The sequence below is a fragment of the Vulpes lagopus genome, chromosome 11, assembly GCF_018345385.1.
Source record: "Vulpes lagopus strain Blue_001 chromosome 11, ASM1834538v1, whole genome shotgun sequence".
Lineage (NCBI taxonomy): Eukaryota > Metazoa > Chordata > Mammalia > Carnivora > Canidae > Vulpes > Vulpes lagopus.
This window is the reverse complement of record NC_054834.1, coordinates 12,944,116-12,968,790: the sequence shown is the minus strand read 5'-3', so window position 1 is coordinate 12,968,790 and position 24,675 is coordinate 12,944,116. Positions and strand designations below refer to the sequence as shown.

Sequence of the window (24,675 nt, the reverse complement as noted above, 5' to 3'; positions counted from 1 at the left end):
ATGTTTCCACCAAATGTATCTGTGTGTGTGTGTGTGTGTGTGTGTGTGTGTGTATTTTAGTATCATTCAAGGTTGCAATTAAATACTGATTTAATTCTTTGTCTCTCCAACCAGTAACTAAACTCCTGAAAGACTTTAATCTCATTTCCTTCTGTGTCCCCAGTACCCAGCACAGTGTTCAACACTTAGCAATTCCTAACACTTAGCCAAGGAAATACCCATTGAATGAATATTTGAAGATACGAATTTCTATTTCTAACAATGGAAGTTACCCATAAACCGATGTGAATGAGCAGTTTTTAAGCTTGGCCAGCCTCACACAATGCTCTTTAAATAGCAAATGCTAGGGATCCCTGGGTGGCGCAGCGGTTTGGCACCTGCCTTTGGCCCAGGGCGCGATCCTGGAGACCCGGGATCGAATCCCACATTGGGCTCCCGGTGCATGGAGCCTGCTTCTCCCTCTGCCTATGTCTCTGCCCCTCTCTCTCTCTCTCTCTCTCTCTCTCTCTCTGCATGACTATCATAAATAAATAAAAATTAAAAAAAATAAATAAATAGCAAATGCTGAGAAAGGGGCAGTGGTGGACCAAAAAAACAAAAATGACTTCTTACTGTCCCTACCACACTCTCTAAAATTATGTTTCTCTTCCTTCTGGCCAAAGGCCTCTAAAAAGAGAAGATAATTAATTAACAAGTACTGCTGAACTTATTCTCCAAATGCTAGTCTTATAACAAAGATTCCAAAGGAACGAGACATAGGCTTAGATTTTGACAGGAAGGCTTAGATTTAAAAAAATAGAAACAAACAAACGGATGTCCTTTCTAAACATTATCTCCCTCCACCATACCTATACCTAAAGGGAAATCATTTGACAGTGACTGTTTATTTTCAATCACAGTTTCTAATGATTAGTTATACAATAAATACTTTGATTTGTTGTTACTGTTGTTGTTTAGAGTGTTGAGACGTCTGGTTACCCTTATTACTCAATTGGCTAAAGAACTGTCAAACAAAGGAGTCCTCAAAACTCAAGCAGAAAATACTAATGAGGCTGCGAAAAAATTCATGGAAGAGAATGAAAGACTAAAACAGGTATTTAAATTTGTTTTTTAAAAGTGTGTGTAAATGTTGTCAGTTTTCCCAAGGTATATTATTTTTGAGTATCAAAAACATTTTTTTCTGATATGTAAGCAAAAAATGACCATAAGTAACAGTAGTGTTCTATGAAATGATTGTTTCAAAAGTATCTTGTTCTCCTTTAGATTTGTTTGTTCTCCGTTTCCCTCCATAGTATATTAATGCCATTGAACCTATTTACTAAGATTAAGAGAAAAAAACAGTATTCTGGGAATATGGATTTTAATTCCTTCATTACCATTAATTTTACTTTATAACCTAAAGAAAATCTTTAGAAGTTTCTATGTTTCCATTTTCTTTTCAGTTAAATTATTTCTTATAATAATTTATTAAGCCTGGATTTTAAATTTTTTTTTCTTTTAAATATTCATTCTGTAGGAAGCAGAGGAAAGTAGTTAATGCTAGATTGATGACTACACAAAAAATTTTAAATCTTTAATTTCGCCATGCTGCTGATTCTCCTTTAAGAACCCTCTGCTATAATTCCCCTGCCATTTAGGCAAAGTGTATGTTAAGAACTGATATTTTCCCTATAAAATAAAAAGAACAGATGAGAAAATGATAGCTACAAAATGATTTGGGGTATTTTTTTTCTTCAGTGTAAAATTTAGGAATTAGATGTCAGAGCTTGGATGTTTGCAGTTCATATTAAGCCTCTTAAGTTTTGCTAATTCTACCTCCTAGAAGAAAATGTCAGTGGAACCATTCAGAAGTGAAACAAATTTTCTTAAAAGAGCATTCCTAAAATAATACAACAAAATGATTTCCCTATTATAAATTCCTGAAACACAAATAATCAATTGAGTATTATATCAAATTATATTTATGTAAAAAGTATCAGGTTTAACAGTAGAGATGAAAAAATTTATCCTAGACCTAGAGCCTAGCCTCTTCTAGAAAGAACTGTAAGCACTACCTTATATCTGTTCTAAATGAATTAGCCAGTACATAATAGAAGGCTTTCCAGAACCTTTCAAATAAGGCAAAACTCAACACATACAAAAAAATGTGTTCAGTGGTTTAGTATAATGGTCACCTATTCAGAACCTATGTTTTATTTCTAATGATGTCTGCCTTATTTTCCACTACAGCGAAAAGGTAAAGAAAGGACTTTTCTCCATATAAAAAAGCACTCAAACATTTCTTTGAAGGGATTGTAAACACCAACTTTTAAGGAAACTTTTAGAGAATCAGCACCACTTTGTTTTTTACTTTTTTTTGTTCTATTTTGAAAAGGCACTGATCCATAGATGTCATATAAATTTCCCTTTGTAGTAAATATAGGTCTGGAAAATCAAGCTCTTGATATTTCCATATTCAAAAATAGGCAATAAGTCATCTTTGCTTTTTTGGAATGTCTTAGTAATGAAATCAGCCTTATTTTGTACCTCAATATTACTTGCTTCATTTTCTATCCTTTAATCTTACATCAAAATGGTAAAAGTAAAAAAAAAACAAAACCCTCAAAGCTTTGATTAATATATAACGGCTGAACTCAAAAGCACAGAGCCTCATATTTGTAAACTTACTGTGTACCTATCTTGATTTAAAATTATGCCCATCCATGATGAGATGAGCACTGAGATGAGCAACATACTATATGTTGGCAAATTGAATTTAAATGAATAAAAAATAAATAAAATTATGCCTATCATGTTAGAGTAATGAGTTCTAAGTACTAAGAGAGCACTGCATTTTTCTTTATTTTTTAGTTGTTTTCCTTTTACTCATCAGCTTTAAGAAAATGGAAAGTGTTTTTATCAAATTTTGGAACTATTATTTTTTTCATATACACTATATTTAGCATACTTAAATTAGTCTTGTCCTTCAAAAAAAGCACCTTCCTCAAAATATTTTTAGAACTTTTCTTTTACAATTGTTTCCACAAGTTACCATTGCAGGGAAATTTATTTCATGACCACTGATTCTTTGATTCCCCAGCAATTTCTCCCCTTTTTATCATTTTTGTTTTTGTTTTCCTCCCCTTTGATTCCATCCTGTCCTCGTTCCCTGCTTCCTATCTGTGACCTCATTGGCCCCAGATCGTGAGAGACACGTAGATACACTGAGCTAAAACCAGTATGCTGTAAGGAGAAAGTTTATGAGCTGCATACAAATACTGTCAGTGCCCAAAGTGGACCTAATTGGCAAAAGCCAAAGGTCAGAATATCAAATATGACTTCTGTTTTAGACATTCCATGTAGATTTTGAAATATTATCTAAGGAAAGATAAAATTGCTGAAACAACTCTATTCTGTACCAGAGATACCATATCTAAGCAGTTTTATCCTGAGATCCAAGAGACTTAGGTGCTAGTCCTAACTCTATCAGTAATTAGCATTGTGACCTGGGGCAAGTCACCTCACATGTTCTCAACTGTTATAAATAATAGCTAGCTAACACTATGCTAGGTACTGCTTCAGATCCGTCACAGTAAAGTATTAACTTTTAATTCTTGTGACAACACGATGAGATTGGTACTGCTATTATCTTATTTTATATACGGGGGAATGGAAGCGCAAAAGGTTAAGTGACTTGCACAGAACCATTCAATTAATGACAGAACTAAAATTTGAATCCCAGCAGCCTGGCTCTAGTATCCACACTCTTAACCACATTGTTTCATGCCCTGTGTATGCTGTCTTATAAGATGATGTATAGATGGTACCTGGTACCCCTTTCTGTTCTGATATTCAGGTGACGAAATAATTAGGAAAGACCAATTAACTTTTAATTTAACTGCTTTAAAATAACAACAGTGACAGAACTTTACTTCTTACTAGTTTTTTTTTCCAGCCAATTACCAGGGTGGTATAAGATGGGTGGGCTAGTAAACACATACATTATTGCAGCTAGTAGCTATTGAATTTCAGTCCCAGGGCTCTTGGTCTTTCTCCAGCATCAAGTCATACATAATAAATTTGGACAAGTTTGCAGGTGCAATAATGAAAGCTTATTTACAAGACCAACACAAATCCAACTTTTCCAACTCAATGGCATAATAATTCAAGCAGTCAGTATAAACATTCCTGCAACTCAGTGGTTCTCTTCCAATTTGGGTAATCACTGGAGACTGTGTGAACCGAATTCAGTGAAGTAACAGCTTGGATTATTTTGAACATAAAATAGGCAACAAATTTATATAGATTTGGAAAAAATTCTTATTTCTACTCTTTAGGATTTTTTCTTTTTTAATTTTAAAGATAGGAGGCTCCTTCAACTAAAGTATGTAGTTTGGTTTTTTGTCTCCTAAAAAAATTCTTTGCAGTCATATAATATATCATTAGAGCTTTAATTCCTCCTTCTGAGCTGCCTAATCTCTGTTCTAACATAATAGTACTGTATTTGATCTTAGGCTACAGTTTTTATGCTTTTGTCTCATCCTTTCCACTAGATTGAAGTCACATGAGAGCAGAGACCATGTTTCTCTTGCATTTTTATCCCTTATTATCACCTAATTTAAAAAATTGTAATGTATTTGTATGTAGCCCATGCTTAGTAGAACTTTGTGAGTTTTGTTTGTTGGATGTACCAGCTTACATCAGAAAAAAGAATTACACCTGAAACTAATAATACACTGTTAATTAATTGAATTTAAATAAAACAAATATTTAAAAAAAAAAGAAAGAAAAGGAATTACTCTGCAGCAGAAATTCTTTTCCGTCACTTTGTTTAAAATTATCCTGAGCTGCTTTTTTTCACCTGTGGAAGTTGTCAATATCAAGTTGCTGCCACTTTATTTGCTCAAATAACCCGTGCCAGTGTCTACATGTCCTGTTTTTCAGACATTAATTTGTCTTTCTTGGTAACTTAAATATCTTAAAATTTCTCTAACATAAGTAAGCCTCTTAATTCTATTAACTATGATGATGTCCTTCTAGACATACAGAGTATGAAATTTTTACCCCATAATATTTTAATTTCAGTCAAATATTTTATTATTGCGGTCAATTTTTCTTACCTAGAAAAGATGATCTATAAACATATAAAAAACATTGCTGTAAAAACCTACGTAGATTTCAAAATATAAAAAACATTGTAAAAGATTAACTGAATAAAAGTAATTTGGAAACTATTCAATGACTATTCAAAAATAAGTACAATTTTCTGAGCATAGAGATGGCCCTGTCATTTTACACTTGCCCATCTCCACCCTGACATTATATATATAATATATATATGTAAATAAATATATATATATATATATATATATTACAGATTGGTCTGCATAAAAATAGTCTAAGTAGACAGCTCTGTAATTGGAACATACATAATGGCTTACCAATTAATATCATCCTCAGAACTGTTTTTTTCCTTAGATTTATATCACATACTTAATGGAGAAAAAGACATTCATATTACTTACATAAATACTTTCTGAAAACACAATTTTTTTAAAAGATTTTATTTATTTGACATAGAACAAACACAAGCAGGAGGAGTGGGAAACGGAGAAGCAGGCTCTCTGCTCATCAAGAGTCTAACTTAGGGCTCAATCCCAGACCCCGGGATTTGACCTGAGCCAAAGGCAGAAGCTTAACCAGCTCAGCCACCTAGGTGCCCCTCAAAACATAATTTTAATTATAGCCCAACCAAGAACTCTTACTTTCATTTTAGAGATTTCAACCTTAGTGAGAAGAAATCTTTTTGTTTGCCAAATATTCACCTTTCTATCAGCAAAAGTATATTATAGAAAATTATAAAATGCTAAAAGGACAAAGATTCAAATAAAGACCAATAATTTTAAATATGTTATTCAGCCTGTTTCCTGAAATAATATGTGGTCATTTCAGCCTAAGCTTACTTCTTTCTGTAATTCTTTTCTGACAGCTCTTGAAAAGCTATGTCAAGGAAGAGGAACACATTTTGGAAACAGAAAATAAAAAACTAGTAGAAGACCAGGAAAAACTGAAAACTGAATTAAAGAAGACTTCAGAAGGTAATTTCATGTGCATGTGCGGAAGTAGAAAGAGTAGCATGATATTTTTTGCGGTTACACTTCATTGTTTTCCCTAAAACAAAACTAATGGCTCAGTGTTCTTCTGGCTAAAATACCAAGAGTGACCTATTTATAAATTCCTGCTCAAATATGAAGATAAAACATGGTTTTGGCCAAGAGAAACATGCTCTGTTATACAGAAAAACAAGTAGGTGTTTCAGATCTGTGTTGTAAATACAGATGTTCCTGCCTTAGCAAAAGAGCTATGTTCCTAAAAAGTTGCTTGTAAACACATTTTTGGAAAATGAATCACATTTTTCCATCATAGTATATCGCTTTTTTGAAAGAAGCAACCGCAGGGGGACAATTTTGGTTACAGGAAAATATATTGTTTATCTCAAGCTCTAATATTTCCTACCTGCCAGATATAAGGAAAGCATTCCCTGAAAAGAGGTGGATAGTTTAGAGTAAGCAGCAATCTGGGATGCCAGCTGACAATTTGAATGGCTTATTCTAAAATACATTGCAGTCAGGACTTGGGAAGGCAGCTATTTCTTCTTCTTCTTTTTTTTTTTTTAAGAAATAATTCTGATAGTATTTTCTTCATCATTGAAGAAAAAATTCTTATTACTTATAGCCACATAACACAGAAAAGTAGGTACCCCAAGTCCAGCATCATCTCAGGAAACTCGGAGTAAAAATTTGGGCTTGACCTCTGGGCAATATCCCTGCATGTAACAGATATTCCTTGATGTTGTCCAGACAATGGGAGATCTCTCAGCCAGCCAGAGTTAAGATGGACCCAATTTCAAATTTCTTCCACTACTTTATGTTGGAGGTAAATTGGTGAATGTTCAGTGAATAAATCAAGGAACTACTTTAGACCATTTCTAAGTTTATTTTTTTTTAAATAGATCTCAGCTTAATAAAAGTTTTTTATAGTATAACTTGCTTTATTGATTATCTATTTACAATATTTGGATAGAGTTTACTTCATCAAGATGAATTTGAATTTGATATGGAAAGCCCAAAGATAAAAGATGATTCTGTAAAAACAAAACGAAAATCCGTAGGATATTTCATATGATATAAAATTCTTTAACTTCCTGCTTCTTAGAGTGAAAAAAAGATTAGTTTAGAGGCAGTAAGTTAAAAAATAAGTTACTCTTCTAGACAAGATAGTGTATTATGTGGTTGGTGTAGTATAGCCCCAAATTCATTGTTGGTACAGTTGCTTCTTTTACAAAAGATTTGGAACATGATCAAGAAGTTTTAACATTTATATGAAAATAAATTTAGTAATCACCACCCTCTACATTGGACATTTAAGAAGAGAAGCAGTGTTCTTTTTTTTACCCAACATAAAGTATTGCTGCTAGCTTTTTTGAAGAACGCAAGGGACTAGTTCCAAAACGCCTTTAATTAGTGTAAAAAAAATTGTTTCAAAATCTTGCTTTTTTTCATGCCTGCCATGGCATGGATCCCTCTTTTAATGTGAGAAGAGTGGTACAAAAATAATAAACAGACAATAGGTTTGTTTGCCACACTATACCTGTCTTAACTTTGAGCAGTTTAATTTCTTTTTCCTTTTGCCTTTCAAAAATCCAATGCTGAGATATTTTGAGCTTTGACTTTATAAGTCTGAAATATAACTCTAAACCTAATATTATTTTAGAGTAATATAAAGAAACTCAATATTTCTGTAACGGACAATTCAGATGTTTGCAGTAGATGAACCCTTTGATAATATAGACATTGTGTTTATAATCTGATAGCAAGAGATACCAGCTTCTGTGTTTAAAGTGTAGACTGCAAACCTACTTTCAGAGTGAATCAGTGTTGAGGTAAAAGCAGATTTTACCTGTTTGAGTATGTCCTAATAGGTTTCTGCAAGATGTGCAATATTTTATGAACACATTTTATGTACCCAAAATTATTATTTCACATAACAGTATTAACGACCTTGAAAAGATCAGAGTTCCATTTCTAAAGGAGGTATATCTTTGGCTATGTTCTCTTGATATATTCCAGTCAAGTTTATTAAGGCAAAAACTAAGAAATTACATAAATTAATAGTGCAAGATATTCAGATGAATTCAGTAGCACAATTCTTTGTGCCTATTACCATTCAAAAATAGTCATTGATTTCTCAACATTGAGGATATTAAGGCTGACAGCACTTTAAAAATGTTTCAGAAACTTATTTTATATTTGAAAATTGAGTAGAAAAGCAGTATCATTTGTCTCTTAATGGAGGCAAATAGAGTATTTCATTATGAATTTTCTTATCCTTGGTGTTCGTTTAATCTAAGTGAAATATTTTCTCCAAAGTATAATAGTGGAGATAAAGCATAAATACAAATGTTTATTTAAACTGGTTAGCCTCAAATTGGAAAAGCAGTGTTCTGAACACAGGTATTAAGAATACTCTATTAGTGTCAAACACCATCAGTTTTTAATCACCAGTTCAGATTTGGACCAGAGTTAGTAAATTGTCTGTGCTTCAGTGCAGTAATATGACCCTAGTGATCCAAAGAGAGCATGCATGTCCCAAAGCACCTAATTTATACTCAGGGCTAACTTAGTCAGGTATAAGGACCTGGTCTGTCATCTTTAATGATCTATTTAACAATAACTCTGATATCCCCATATGTGGAGTAATTGGGAAAGGGCACTGCCATGAAAAATAAGAGCATAAGCTTTGAAGAATTTACAAAGCTCTTATAATAATAAACTTAGAAGCTCTCATAATAAAAACAGATCTTGTATGTGGTGGAAAACCTTATGATGTACAAGAAGATTGACTTCAGAGGAGGAGTCCCCCAGGATAGCTACTGGTTTTTATTCTTACAAATAAATATCTTCTTGGCATGTCTGCTTATAAATAAATAAATACCTTCTCAATATATATCAACTAGAGGAAACACATACCATTTAGTCATTGCCTGCATGCAGGCTATGCATGGTATGATTTTAAGAGTGGGGACCAGCTTGCCACTGTTGGAAGAATAAAGTAAAGTAGGTATGATTTTAAGAGTGGGGACCAGCTTGGCACTGTCGGAAGAATATGTGACTCTTGATCTCAGGGTCATGAGCTCAAGCCTGATGTGGAGTATAGAGATTACTTAAATAAAATGAAATGAAACAAAAAATGTTAATAAAAAAATTTTTTAAAAAAAGTAATTGAGTTTCAGGGTACCTGCTGGCTCAGTCAGTAAGCATGCGATTCTTGATCTCAGGGTCATGAGTTCAGGCCCCACACTGGGCTCCATCCTGGGCATGGAGCCTACTTAAAAAAAAAAATGAAAATAAAAGTAAATAAATAAAACTGAGGGCTTTCTAATTCCTTACCAATTAATTATTTGAACTATCTATTTATATAAAAATAAATTCCCAAAGTCTAACCTAAGCATGTTTTATAGTTGAAAGTTGTGGGCATGAACTAGCTTTAATTTGTAGCTATATCAAAGTCATAGCCTTATTTTAAAATTGTTAATACTTAAAATATATATATATTAGTTTTGGTCATATTTTTGCTTTATTGCCTTTTAATGAGCTTTTGTAATTTGAATAAGAAATTCAAATTGCTCCTGCTCTTTATACATCTGGAAGTTTCTAGTTTTTTTTTTTTTTTTTTAAAGATTTTATTTATTTATTCATGAGAGACACAGAGAGAGACAGAGACACAGGCAGAGGGAGAATCAGGCTCCATGCGGGGAGCCCGATGCAGGACTCGATCCTGGAACTCTATCCCAGAACTCGATCCCGGGACTTGATCACAGGACTCCAGGATCATGCCCCGGGTTGAAGGCAGGTGCTAAACCACTGAGCCACTCAGGGATCCCCCAGTTTCTAGGTTTTTGCCATCTCCTTCCCTTCTCTTAATAACTGAAGAAAAGTCTATATTAAAAAATAATAGAGTTTGATGAATGTGACAATAAGCAATATATAATTTATAGTATATTAATCAAGCAAAAAAATTGCACCAAACTCTTAATAGCAGTTTTTTTCTGTAGTCGAAATTATTTTCTGTAATGAATTTCTTTTATGTGTACAGTGAAAAGGATCACACACACACAAAAAAAGCTCTCTTCCAAAAATCAAGGTAATCTTATAGCATTCTTATTTTTTTTTCTTGAATTACAAGTGATTGACTCTATTCCCAACTTTACTTTGAGAGTAAATACTGCATATTACTTGTTTGACCTTTGCTAAGTGACATAGATGACCTTGCAAAATCTGAAGATAGACTGGGTCATTTTAGTCAAGTCACTAAACTTTTTTAGGCCACAGTTTTCTGTAAAATGAGGGAATAGATTAGTTAACCTTTAATGTCTGTGTATCTCCAAATAATATAATTAAGCAAAGTGATCATCATGAACTATTTTCACTGTGGCTTTTTGACCCTTAAAATTGTTTATTTTTCATGAGAGAAAATTTTTCACCGTAAGTTACCTTTCTTCCAAACTGAACTTCAGCAGGTGGTTAATGAAGCCATATTCCTCACAGGAGAGAAATGTTTCATGTAGGCTTAGAATTATTAGGACAGGGCCTGGCATGTTTTATCCTCCTATTAGCTCATAGCCCAAGTGTGTTATATGGAATGGGTCTACAAATCTTAACTCTCTTGGGTGAGACATAACCATTTCTCGCTAGGTTATAGTGTAGTTGTTTGTTTAGAATATCTATTGGAATACTGATATGCAATAATAAAACTGTAGGAGAGAAGTAATAATTTAAGCAAAGAAATCAGCATGTTCTTTTCATTATAAATATTGGGGAAATAAAAAGTAAGACGAGATCTTTAGAGCATTTCTCTTCAAGAATCTTTCCTTATGGAATTAGAACACAAAGTAGTCATCATGCTTAAACGGTACCTAATTTTTTTTTATTGTACCAGAGTTTTCATGTACATGAATACTAAAAGTCAAAAGTACTACAAGACTTAAGTGAAAAACCACAGTTCCCTGAGACCCATCCCCAAAAACAGCTACTTGCAATTCATTTAGCTGTTTCTTCTGATGTTCATCTCCAGATTTCCAAGTGTAATGTTTGGGTAGCTGTTTTTTTGATCTTTCAGTATGTGGGATTTTATCTTTGACTTCCTTACATGGAAGAGAAGAACTTAGCTCTCTTGTCTTGCCAAGCCCCTCAGACACATTTCCCATCCTCCATCACTCCCAATATAAGCATATCCTATTTTTTCGTACCGCACATTATTATGACTATGTATCTGCTATTCATCATTACACAAACCCCCTTGCCTCTTTCCTGTGCCGATACCTTCTTTCCTGAATTCCATGTTTTCCCCTTTTTATTTACTCTCTCCATTTGGTGGAACATACAATCTAATAGCTTCCTGAGGAGCAGAGTACATGAAAGGTAAACAATCTGAAGCCGTGAATGTTTGGAAATCTATATTTTCTGAAAACAACTATCATTATTTTAGCCTCACCCTTTTTTTTTTAAGTAGTTTTTATTTTTTTTATTTTTTCATTTTTATTTATTTATGATAGTCACACAGAGAGAGAGAGAGAGAGAGAGAGGCAGAGACATAGGCAGAGGGAGAAGCAGGCTCCATGCACCGGGAGCCTGACGTGGGATTCGATCCCGGGTCTCCAGGATCGCCCCCTGGGCCAAAGGCAGGCGCCAAACCGCTGCGCCACCCAGGGATCCCTAGCCTCACCCTTCATTGAAAAATGTTTAACCTCAGAAATTTGAATGCAGTGCTCCATTATCTTCTTGCTTGTGTTGTGTATGTTAACATGGCCAGAGTCATTCCAGCCCCAGATTCTTTTTGTATGTGTCTTGTTTTGTTTTGTTTTGCCTTCTGGAAACTGTGGAACCTTCTTTGTGTCCTCAGAGTCATAAAGTTTTATCATGAGAGAGATTTTTAGGAGGCAGGCAGCCCCAACAAGATTAGGGGAATGAGGAAAGTAGAAATTTAAGACGACTCCAGGGTTCTAATTTGATTCACTAGGTAGGTTGTGCTTTTAACCTAGATTAAGACCAAAGGAGATATGGGGTGTCTCCTTTTATTGGGAAAGGGAAAGCAAATAAAATAACTGTGGTTATAAATATGCTGAGTTTGAGGGGCCATCAGGATATCCTAGTGAAAATGCCCAAAGAACAGGTGGAAATACAAACTCAAAGCTTAGAACAAAGGTCATCTCAAGCTTGGAGTCTAAGCCATCATACATATGGATAACTCTGGCAATTAAATCAAGGAGTTAATGGGAATGTCAAGGAAGACTGTTGAGAGAGGAGGGAGAGCTCTGAACACAGAATGCTGGCACTTACCAACATTTGAGGCTTTGGCTGAGAAGAATCATCAGAGGTTCTTTCTACCTGATAATGATTCACCTCTGGCCTCTAATTCTCGGTCATTCAGCTAGTAGTAGAGATCCCCTGGATTCCAGGCAAACACCTCAGCTTTCCAATGTCTGTTAATAATATGAAGCCTGCTAATGACCAAGAAGGTATTTATAATTCAAAATGCTAAGTGTAATTATAAAATTTTCTTCTAAAATTTTAAAATATGTTTGCGGGGCACTTGGGTGGCTCAGTCAGTTGAACATCTGACTCTTCGTTTCAGCTTGGGTTATTATCTCTGGCTCATGAGATCAAGCCCCGCATCAGGCTCCACACTCAGTGAGGAGTCTGCTTGAGGATTCTCTCTCCCCCTTTTCCTCTGCCCCTCCCTTTGTACATGCATGCACTGTGTGTCTTCTCTCTCTCTTAGATAAATAAATTTTTTTTTTAAGATTTTATTTATTTATTCACCAGAGACACACAGGGAGAGAGAAGCAGAGACACAGGCAGAGGGAGAAGCAGGCTCCATGCAGGGAGACCGATGTGGGACTCGATCCCGGGTCTCTAGTATCACACCCTGGGCCAAAGGCAGGCACTAAACTGCTGAGCCACCCAGGGATCCCCTAAATAAATCTTTTAAAAAATCTTTTTTTTTTAATTTTTATTTATTTATGATAGTCACACACAGAGAGAGAGAGAGGCAGAGGGAGAAGCAGGCTCCATGCACCGGGAGCCCAACGTGGGATTCGATCCTGGGTCTCCAGGATCGCGCCCTTGGCCAAAGGCAGGTGCTAAACCCCTGCACCACCCAGGGATCCCTAAGAAAAATCTTTGAAAGGCATTTTTCTTAAATTGCAAGGAGGAACAGAGTGAAAAGTGTGTGGCCAACATGAGTTGGAGGAAGTTAGGGTATATGAGGAATCTAAACCTTGGGAAGCAAAGACGATTGCTCAGCCATGCTCCTTCCTCTCTCCCTGAACTACCTCACAGATTGCTGCAATTTGATCTTTTCTTCCAAGCTTGAAAACCAATAGTATTTTCCTTCACTTCTTTCTCCCCCATCTAATAATTTCAACTTCTTCTCAATTATTGGCAGGAGATTTCTATTGAGGTCAATTTTTATTTACCCAGCACTTCTGAAGGTTTGGATTTCATTTCAAGAAATCATCAGTGATTTTCTTGGAACTTGCTTTGTTCTCTATGTTAGATTAATAGCATGTTCTTCTGCTTTATAGAAGTCCCCACAACCTTCAAGAAGCAAATAACCCCTCAACAGTTTCTATAGGCTCAGGTGCTGGAGTTTGGGATTCTGCAGATGGCCACATGTTCCTGCAGGGTTACATATTAAAGGGATTTTATCAGCATGGAGACCTTGCTCCCTTCCAATTATGAACTTTTAGCTTTGCGCAGTAGCAGTATCAGAGCCAATGAGGTTTATCCAAGGCACAGTTATTGCTAATTGAAAACTTTTCCCATTTAGGAACTTTTACGTGTACCTGCCATATACAAAGTATCGTGCTGTATGCTGGGAGAGGTACCAAGGTGAATACACTGTCATCCCAGTCTTCAAGAATCTCTAGTGAGAAAAATAGATTCACTAATAATAAGAATGTGAGGCGCAAGGGATGATAACTTAAGGTAGAACACAAAGGACTGTGGTAGAACAGAGGAGAAAGTGATTGATTCTTACTGGAAGGGCTGAGGAACATTTCATGGGGGAGGTATCATTGGATCTTGGTCTCAAGGTTGAGAGAGATTTCAGAAGCAGAGATGGCCGTATCTTCCCCTAGTCTCCAGAACGCACATGATCCAAGGAGAAAGGCCATTATGCCTAAGTGGATGGTTGATGGCTGGGTTTATGGAGTGGGCATGATGAGGTGAGCAGACAATCTGAGTCAAGATCTGGGGGCCATGAGTACCATGCTTCCAAGTCCACTATTCTAAAGTAAGTCCAGAGGTAGCAGCAGGTTTTTAGCGAGAAAATAGCCAGAAACAGTCTTTTACCAAATAATTGTGGGCAGAGATTTAGATAGAGAAGAAAGATAAATAACTTTCAAGTGTGCAGGTGTCTTTATTTAAGAATTCTCTTTCACGGCTTGTTTACTGCTATTTGGAAATGCAGAGTTTAAAGTTACTCAGCCCATATTTGAGACCAGCTTTTGTGTAACAGCCTCTCTGTGACCTTGGGGGAAGGTACTTATTCTCAGCTGTAGTTCTTCATGGAGTCATTGCATATAAAGCACACAGCCCACTGCCTGGTCTGTGTTCAAATTTAATAAATCACTAGATTTTCCCATTATTGCTGTTATTATTATTTCTATCAGAAAGGTTTCCAAGTTAAGGAATGACTAAAGCAAAAAAGAAAAGTTTAGGGATCCCTGGGTGGCGCAGCGGTTTGGCGCCTGCCTTTGGCCCAGGGCGTGATCCTGGAGACCCGGGATCGAATCCCACATCGGGCTCCCGGTGCATGGAGCCTGCTTCTCCCTCTGCCTATGTCTCTGCCTCTCTCTCTCTCTCTCTCTCTCTCTCTCTCTCTGTGTGTGACTATCATAAATAAATAAAAAATTTAAAAAAAAAAAAAAAGAAAAAGAAAAGTTTATACATCAATTTTCAACCTAAAAAAAATTTTGTCAAAACCAACTTAAAACATTTTCCTCAAGTTGAGGGATAATTTTTCTGACAGTATCTTACTTTCCAAATTCATGTACTATTGCCTTTTGTGTATATCATAATGAAAAGGCAGCCAAGTTTAAGGTAAAGTCTTTCATGGGCTTCTAAGTTGAAAAAGAGAAGAAGACCTTTCAGAGTCTCATCAGTCATACAACATGCAGTGTTAGATGTTTGAGTTGTTCATTTGCTAATTAAATCTGGGGCTGGTTTACAAAACCAAAGTAAAATAATAGCTCTGTTCTTTCCTATGGGTGTCTTGGAAAGATATTAGTTGGGCCCAGTGTGTTTTAAATGCCCAGTGTTTCTGGGTGATGAACACCATGAGATGGATTTGGTTTTGCTTTCAAAGCTGGAGCTAGAGTTTTTGCTTTAGGGGTGCCTGGCTGACTCGGTAGAACATGTGACTCTTGATCTCAGTGTTGTGAGTTCTAGCCCCACATTAGGTATAGAGATTACTTAAACATAAAATCTTTAGCAAAAAGAGGAGTTTTTGCTTTAGAAGTTGCCCAGTGGGGGCATTTCCATGTGAAACTCCACCCAGAGCCTCAGATCAACCCATCCAAAAATAATTTTGTCATCCTCTCCAAATTATTCCCTCTTTGGGTTCCTGGATTCAAAGCAAGACAGCTACATCACTAGAAAATTAAAGGAGGAAAAAGCCTTTACTTTCTAAAATTAAATCTCATTGCCAACCCCGTCTGGATAGCCTTTGTTGTTTCTCTAAGGAAAACTGATAGACTCAGAATGGGAAATGTCTTAGGAGCGTTCTTAAAATTTTCAGTATGACTTGGACCCTACAGTTCTGAGTAGATTTATAATCTAAGAGAAACTGATAACACAAGTGTTGTTATAGGACAAGGGCCAGCAAAGGATGGGCCAATCCTGCCTGCTGCCTTGTTTCTATGGATTAGATTTACTAGAACAAAGCCTCACTTACTCGTTCACGTATTTCCTATGACTACAGAGTTGAGTAGACAATCTGCAGGGCACACAAGAAATATTTACTGTCTGACCCTTTAGAAACATTTTGGCAACCGTATTTAAAGTACTCCAAAAAAAAAAAAAAAGTACTCCAAATAATGAAGAACACCTTCCTGTGGTGCCCGGGTGACTCAGGTTTAGCATCTGCTTTCGGCCTAGAGCGTGATCCTGGGGCCCTGGATCGAGTCCCACATCGGGCTCCCTGCGTGGAACCTGCTTCTCTCTCTGCCTGTGTCTCTGCCTCTCTGTGCGTCTCTCATGAATAAATAAATAAAATCTTTTAAAAAACTAAAAGAAAATAAATAAAAGAAAAAAATACCTTTTCAAAAAAAAAAAAAGAAAGAAAAAATACCTTTTTAGTATATATGAGGTGATGCTGAAAAAAATTGTTTCCGCCATCAGTATTGTTACAGAATTTGGCGTGCACCAATTGCTTGTTGAATATCGACCAAATAATTTAAGAAATTATATATACCATGTATAGGAAAGGTAGTTCTTTGTTTATAGTCCCTGCAGGTTAACTCCCAATCCTTCTATATGATGGGCTGACAGTTCTTCTAGATGTCCTGTATTGCTTCTGCTTACATATGAAGTACACTTTACATAAAAAGTGTACCCTTTTTCAAAGCAGTTTGTATAATCTGTACTTACACCGTGCTTTGCCTAAAATGTACATCCTGATTTTTAAGTGGAAAGCCAGTGTATTAATATAGTTTATAATTATTCTTTGCTAATAACAGATCCCAAAAATTTTTTTAACAGATCCAAAATTGTTTTCTTAAACATTGAAGCAACCTAACTAAGATTAATTGAGGAAGTCTTTATGCATTTGATATTCTTTTTGCCAACAGCACATGCAGTGGGGCTATTTTATTTATTAAATTAGAAAGCCTGTTTATCAAGTTCCCTGGCCCATAGAACCAGAAATCTCAATAAGTATCTACGTGCCTTAAGTCCGTGTCTTTTCTAAAACCCAAAACCAAAAATGCTTTACCCATCAACCTCATATTCCCAGTAGCCCAGAATGTATGGGTAGGCACTCGTATATTCAAAGTAATCATTCATTTCCCCCTTTGTTCTTTGCTGGAGAAAAATAGATCTATATTTGGTTTTATTTATTAATATTTGCTCTGTGATATCATTAGTTGTGCAGCTTTGTTTCCATTCCAGAAATGTTTTAACCCTCCTCTTGCAGAGCATGCAGTCTTCTAAAGCATGTCCCCATTTTGTCATTCTGCTTTTAGTTTGGCTTCTTCATATTGCCACCGGAGGAGTTACTCAGCACCAAAGATCTGATTATGCCCCTGCACTATTTAAAACTCTTTCTTGGTTCCTGTCACGTCTACAGCTCTCCAGGATAGCACACATAATCTGTGATCTCCACCCACCATCATCTCCAGCTTTGTCCCCCAACCTTGTCTAATCAAAATGTGAGACTCCGACTCCATTAAATAGCACAATTGGTAGTTCCCCTTAAGGTGGATGTTGCCCTGCTATGTCACCTGTGCCCAGGACTGCAGGTCTCCTTCCTTAATCCCTCACTCTTGTTGATGGCTTATGCTCATCCTTCAGCTCCGACATTGCCATGTCCCAGAAGCCTCCCTGAAACTTGCTTCCAGCTAGACTGATTGGCCCCATGCGGGCCTCCATATTGCTGCGTGCTTGCTTATTTGATCAGTGCACTCTACAGCAATTACCTTTTTATTCGTTCACCTTTCTTACTAGATTATAAGTGCTCTGAAGGCAAGGGCCATGTCTAAGTCAAACTTTGTGTCCCCAGCATGCTTCTAGGGTTCCAAAAACTGACTTCGGTGCCCTCTTTTCCCTCCTTACCCAGTTCTCATTTCACGGTTTATCCTTAATTATGTTTTTGCTAACTCCTAGTCTCCTTACTTCGTCACTTCTCCATCCCTCCTCTACTCCCTGGCTCACTCTAGGACCAAACTCTGGTAGTAGTCACAGCTTCACTACTTGGCCCCTGTACCCAAACACGTCAGCATTGCTGAGGGGACCAACCTTTTGCTTTAAATAAATGGTCACTAAATTCTATGGGACCACAACACTGCATGACAGTCCTATTGAAATTCTAGGTTCACCCTCTCTCCATGGATGCAAAGAATTAATTAGACAAAAACTTCATCTTCTCACCACCAAACTACTGTCCTCTTGCAGCTGGGCCCATGGGTTCCCATGAATGTAGTTTCCATCCCACATCTAGTGCTGTGGATCCCAGTCTCCAGGATTTGGTTTCTGCAGTTACTGCTGTACTTCCTGTCATCCTGCAAGCATCCTCTGGGATCTCCTCCCCAACAGAACAGAAACTTCATCTCATATTCCTCCAGTTACTGCTCTACTTCATAACCGAATTTCCTTTTTTCCTTTTAACCTTTTATTCAGGCATAACTTCACACTCACAGGAAAGATGCAAGAATAATATCAAGAAATTCCCCTGTACTCTTCACTCAGTTACCCAAAAATAACACTTGACATTTGCCTTTCATCTTTTTCTCTCACTCTCTTTGTATTATTCTCTCACTTATTTGGATATTTTCCAAATGTTGATTTTCTAATTCCCTTATTCCTTGTGCATTTGTTAGATGCCATTCTGTTATATGGAGGAGTCTTCCTTTATCCCCTAGTTATTTATTTCTTTAATTCATTCGGTGGATTAGAATCCATTATGAGCATTATGCTTTTTGTTCAGATTGTCTCAGAATTGGCAGTGGAAGTCTTTGCATGCTGGATCTCATATCATTTTGTCATTTCCCCATTCTGTAAGCACTTACTTTTCTGGTATAATGAGACATTCCAAGTTCACCTTATACTTTTCCTCCTCCAGCCCTTGAATCAACCATTTCTCCAATGAGCCTTGGTTCTTTTAAGCAGAAAATGGTATTTAGAAGATAGGATCTGTATCCTGGATGTGCCCATTCCTACCGGATGTCATTATTTATAGACTCTCTCAGCAGACAAAACTGATGGTAGCTTAAATTCCACCTCTCTCAAGAAATTCTTCCTGACTGCCCCATCAGTGGTAGCCATACAGTCATTTTTTTTTTTTTATGATAGTCACAGAGAGAGAGAGAGAGAGGCAGAGACACAGGCAGAGGGAGAAGCAGGCTCCATGCACCGGGAGCCCGATGTGGGACTCGATCCGGGTCTCCAGGATCGCACCCTGTGCCAAAGGCAGGCGCCAAACCGCTGCGCCACCCAGGGATCCCCCATACAGTCATTCACTGCAAGCATCTGTCTTAACTTCTGCATGATACTTAGCACTTGGTTGGTCTCTGTATTGTGTGTCTTCCTCCCAGATTAAAATGGGTTTTATGAGAACAGAGACCCTAGCTGTCTTTTCACTTAGCACTCAGAAAAAATGCCTGATACCTCGTAAGTTTCTTGAATGGATAGATGAGTAGATAACTTCCTAGTCTTTGGACAGTTTCATCTATATAACAACTTCATCTTTTATGTCAGCAGTTAGAGACAAGAAGAAAAATCTTCCTCATAGTCTTTTTTTTTTTTTTAAGATTTTATTTATTTTGAGAGAGACTGCATGGGGAGGGGCAGGGGCAGAGGCAGAGGGAGAAAGAATCTCAGGCAGACTCCATACTGAGTGCAGAGCGTGACACGGGGCTCAATCTCATGACCCTGAGACCATGAACTAAGCTGAAATCAAGAGTTGATTTAATTGACTGAGCTTAATGACTGAGCCACCCAAGTACCCCTTTCCTCATATTCTTGATGAAACAGGAAAAATTTGCCATTGCTGTTAAGGAGCTTATTTCTCACCATCCTTCTATACTTATTGTACATATTGACCATAATACATGATTACAGTTTTTATGAACTCTGATTTTAAATGTTTAACATATTAAACTCATGCTTCTTTACTAGAATATATGCTTTTCCTTTATTCACCTTCTCACTGCTCACTCACTGACTTTTTAAAATATTACCACTTGGTACTTGTTTGTTTTTTAATACATACTATAATATATAACTGAAAAACAAAGATTTTCTACACGAGAATATTTAAATTTTTCTTTCCTTAGAACAAAGGAGTTAGGCATATCCTATTTGATAGGTTCTTACTTGGATGATACTTATAAACTAATGAATGTTGTTATATCTGATCCTGTACGCAGTGTTTTGTTTTGTTATGTTGCTCTTGTAACTTTTTATTTTTTTATTATTGTTTTTATAATAAATTTATGTTTTATTGGTGTTCAGTTTACCAACATACAGAGTAACACCCAGTGCTCATCCTGTCACTTTTTAAATGAACTTTTTATATTAAAACAGTGTAGATTGGGCGCCTGGGTGGCCCAGCGGTTTAGCGCCGCCTTCAGGCCAAGGCGTGATTCTGGAGAACCGGGATCAAGTCCCACATCGGGCTCCCTGCATGGAGCTTGCTTCTCCCTCTCTGCCTGTGTCTCTGCCTCTCTCTCTCCTCTCTGTGTATTCTCATGAATAAATAAATAAAATCTTTAATAAATAAATAAATAAATAAATCTTAATAAGATAAAATAAAAAACAGCGTAGATTTACAGAAAAATTGGTTAGAGAGTACAGAGAATTTCCATGTAGCCCACACTCCATTTCCCCTATTATTGATTTCTTGCATCAATGTGGTACATTTATGTAATTAAGGAGCCAGTATTGATACATTATTATTGACTAAATTCCTTATTTGCTTTAGATTTTCTTAGTTTTCCCCTAATGCTTTTTTTCTTTCCCAGGATCTCATTCAGGATACCACAGTACACTTGGTAGTCATGTCCCCTTAGGCTCCTCTTGGCTATAATGATTTCTCAGACTTGCCTTATTTTTGATGACCTTGACAGTTTGGGGAAGTAGTGGTCAGGTATTTTGTAGGATGTTTCTTTATTGGCATTTATCTGATGTTTTTCTCGTGGTTAGACTAGGGTTGTGGAATTTGAGAGGAAAGCCACAGAGATAAAGTGCCACTTTCGTCAGTCACATTACATCAAGAGTACATTCCCAACATGATTTATCACTGTTGCTGTTGAACTTGATCACCTGTCTTTGGTAATGTTTGTCAGGATTCTCTTCTGTAAAGTTATCCTTTTTCTTCCCCCTTTCCATAGTGTACTCTTTGGAAAGAAGTCACAGCTCACACTTAAATGGTTACTCTGTAACTGTTGGTTAAATGGTGCCTGGGTGGCTTAGTTGGTTGAGCCTCTTGGCTCTTGGTTTTGGCTCAGGTTGTGATCTTGGGGTTGTGGGATCAAGCCCCAAGTGAGGCTCCATGCTCATCAGGGAGACTGATTGTGATTCTCTCTCTCTCCATCTGCTCCTCTCCCCACTTGGCACGCACATACATTCTCTCTCTCTCTCTCTCTCTTTCTCAAGTAAATAAATAAATCTTAAAAAAAAATTTTTTTCTCCTTGAGGATAGAGTGTCTATTTAAATAATTTGAAACTCTTCTGCAGAGATTTGTCTGCTTTACCCCTGTTTATTTCTTTATTCATTTATTTATGACTTATGGGTATTCATCTTATACTTTGGATTGCAATTTAACACTTTTATTGTTTATTTTTGTTGTTTCAGCTGTCCATTGAGAGCTCTTTCATTTGGCTTCCGTGTCCCTTTGACATATCCCCATTATTGTGGATTTGTATTATTTTTGTTTTTTTGTTTTGTTTTGTTTTGTTTTTTTTAATTTTTATTTATTTATGATAGTCATCACAGAGAGATAGAGAGAGAGGCAGAGACACAGGCAGAGGGAGAAGCAGGCTCCATGCACCGGGAGCCCGATGTGGGATTCGATCCCGGATCTCCAGGATCGCGCCCTGGGCCAAAGGCAGGCGCCAAACCGCTGTGCCACCCAGGGATCCCTGTTTTGTTTTGTTTAATATTTTATTTATTTATTCATGAGAGACACAGAGAGAGAGAGGCAGAGACACAGGAGGAGGGAGGAGCAGACTCCATGGAGGGAGCCTGATGTGGGACTCGATCCCTGGACTCCAGGATCACGCCCTGGGCTGAAGGCAGGCGCTAAGCCGCTGAGCCACTCAGGGATCCCCTTATTTTTGTTTTTTGAGTACTTTCTTATCTGACACTATAAGCTGCTCCAGGCTTATCTTGCCTATATCCAGCCCCATTCCTAGGGTCAGTGTTTTAGGTTTTTGTTTTTTTTTTAATTGAACTGGATTCTGTAATACTGTTTGGTTTTTGTTTTTAATTTTGAATTAGCATGAGATATTTGTAGCATTCTATTTTTATCAAAATATTTTAAAACGGTCTGTTTGCTTTGTGACTCTCCAGCTATCCAGAGTATTTTTCTAATTGAAGTATGGTTGACACACAATATTACATCAGTTTCAAGTGTACAACATAGTGATTTGACAACTGTATACCTTATGCTATGTCACCACGAGAATAGCTACCATCTGTTCATCAGTGGTAGTGCTATTATAACACCAGTGACTATATTTCCTATGTTGTACCTTTTATCCCCATTACTTATTCATTCCATTACTGAAATGAACGTTTTGTTTTTTGATTAAAGATATAATTGTTTTTAGTTGCAACCAAGATTCCTATCAGGTGAATAGAGTGATACTTCATTGTTGACCTGACATTTATCACAATCTCAGGAAATGAACTGGTTACACACAAGTAAATTTTTCAGATGCTTAAAGCTTGGGCTTTTCATTTATCCATTTTTTTTCCTTCCTTCAGAGAACATATTTTAAGTACGTTCTGTGTGCTGAGCACAGTGCTCCATTCTCAGAACAGAGAGACCAATTACAGTTCTGTTTCTTAAGTAGTCCACAGTCTAGTGCGGACATAGCTATACTTCAGCACGGTGGTGCTATAATTTAGGTGAGCTAAAGATGAAATAGAAGCCAACAGTAGAGATCAAGGATAATTTCTTGATATTTTGAAGGAGAGATATTAATTAGCTAGAAGAAAGGGGAGCAAATGAGGTAGGGAGGTGAAGGGAGATGGGCAAAGAAGTTCTAACAAAATGAGCAGCATATAACTAAAAGAATATAGCATTTTTTAAATACAATAAGAAACTTACTGTGACTAGAGCATAAAATAAGACAGCTGCAGTGGCAAGAGGGGAATAGAAGGCATAAGATCCATCATGGAGGGCCTCATGTTTATATGTCCACATTCCTGGGGGGTAGTATTGGAGGGTTTTTAGGCAGAGGAGCAATCACTTTAACAATACTGTGGACAGTGAATTAGAATAGCCAGGAAACTAGGTAAGGAATCCATTGCAGTAATCTAAACTAGAGATGAGGAACATTGGTAACAGTAGCATGGATGGAATGATGAGATAGAGGAAGGAAGTAGAATCAACAGAGCTTATCAACAGATGGATATAAGGTTAAAAAAGAGAGTCAGTGATAATTAAAATGAATAAAACGGACCTGACCTACATGTACCTGACAATATAGGCATGTACAAAAAAAAGTAACTATATAATATAATTAAAACCACAATTTATGATCTTTACTGGACTAAAGTTTGTGTGTCTACTCTCCAAGTGTCTTGGAAGCATTACTGTAGATTAACAGTCCAGTCATTGGTCACTAGTAAAAGAATGGTACATGTGAGGATTAAGTATTAAAGAGCTCCAATATATCTCATTCTCAAGGTCTCAAAAATAGAAAGAACCCAATAAACAGAAAAGAAACCAACACTAGATGTATGGAAAATTTTCAAATTAAAAATGGCTTCCTCTGTTGCAGTCCTTATACCTATTGTACAACAGCCAACTTTAGCTGTCTTGCTAATGCTTCTAGAATGTTCTCTTCCATTCCCTGGCAGAGCTTGGCTGGTAGTTCCTGTTATCTCAGGTAGAAATCATAGTGATACATCTACACACTGCATAAGTCTCACAGCTTCTTGCACTGTACAAACAACTCCATGAAATGTAAGTTTGATGTTTGCAAAACTACAAACATTGCTGGCCTGCTTACATGTCATTTTACACAAATATTTTACACAAACATTTTTGCTTACTACATCTCACTGTAATATCAGTTGGGGTTATTCTCTGTATTAATAAATGATATATGTGCCTCAGAAAGTTCCTACTGACTTGGACACAACCAGGCTTCTAATTAGATCTGGCCAGTATCCTCATGAAATCTTTCAGCATTTCCATGAAGCCACCAGAAAGTGATAGCAATTCATTTTTACAGATGAGAAAATTGCAATAGTGACTTAGATGTATCACCTCAAGCCTCCTTGTTTAATAATGTCTTTCCTATAAATGCTGCTTCCAAAATAAAATGGTTCAAAATGAAATAAGCATATGCAAATGTCAGATAACAAGTTTATATAATCCCTTAGTCATGAAGGCAGTTCCAGAAGGGAGGTAGAAGGCATCCAAAACAGAATATTGTAATTTTTATAAAATAAGAGAAAAAGGACCGGGAAATAGTCCAAAAGGCTCCTAGACAATAACAGCCTCTCTTAATTGGAATGAATTAAATAAGATAGTAATCATTAGGTTTATTAATATCTACTGAGATAGAAAACAAAATAGGAAACACAGTTCATACCTTGGCTTGATAAGTGCCAGAAAAATAGGATTTGCCTGCATTTGTTTTGCCATACCTTACTACCAGTAGTAATCAGGGGAAACTCCTG

General features: G+C 36.6%; 1 protein-coding gene across 1 annotated transcript in view; it reads left to right on the top strand.

The window, feature by feature from the left end:
- The window catches only part of BCAP29 (B cell receptor associated protein 29), a 53,240-nt gene that overhangs the window by 10,175 nt on the left and 18,390 nt on the right, over positions 1-24,675 (top strand). The window contains exons 5-6 of the mRNA XM_041774089.1: positions 958-1,093; positions 5,969-6,077. Of these exons, the coding sequence (XP_041630023.1) occupies positions 958-1,093; positions 5,969-6,077 (245 nt within the window). The remainder of the gene's footprint in view (positions 1-957; positions 1,094-5,968; positions 6,078-24,675) is intronic.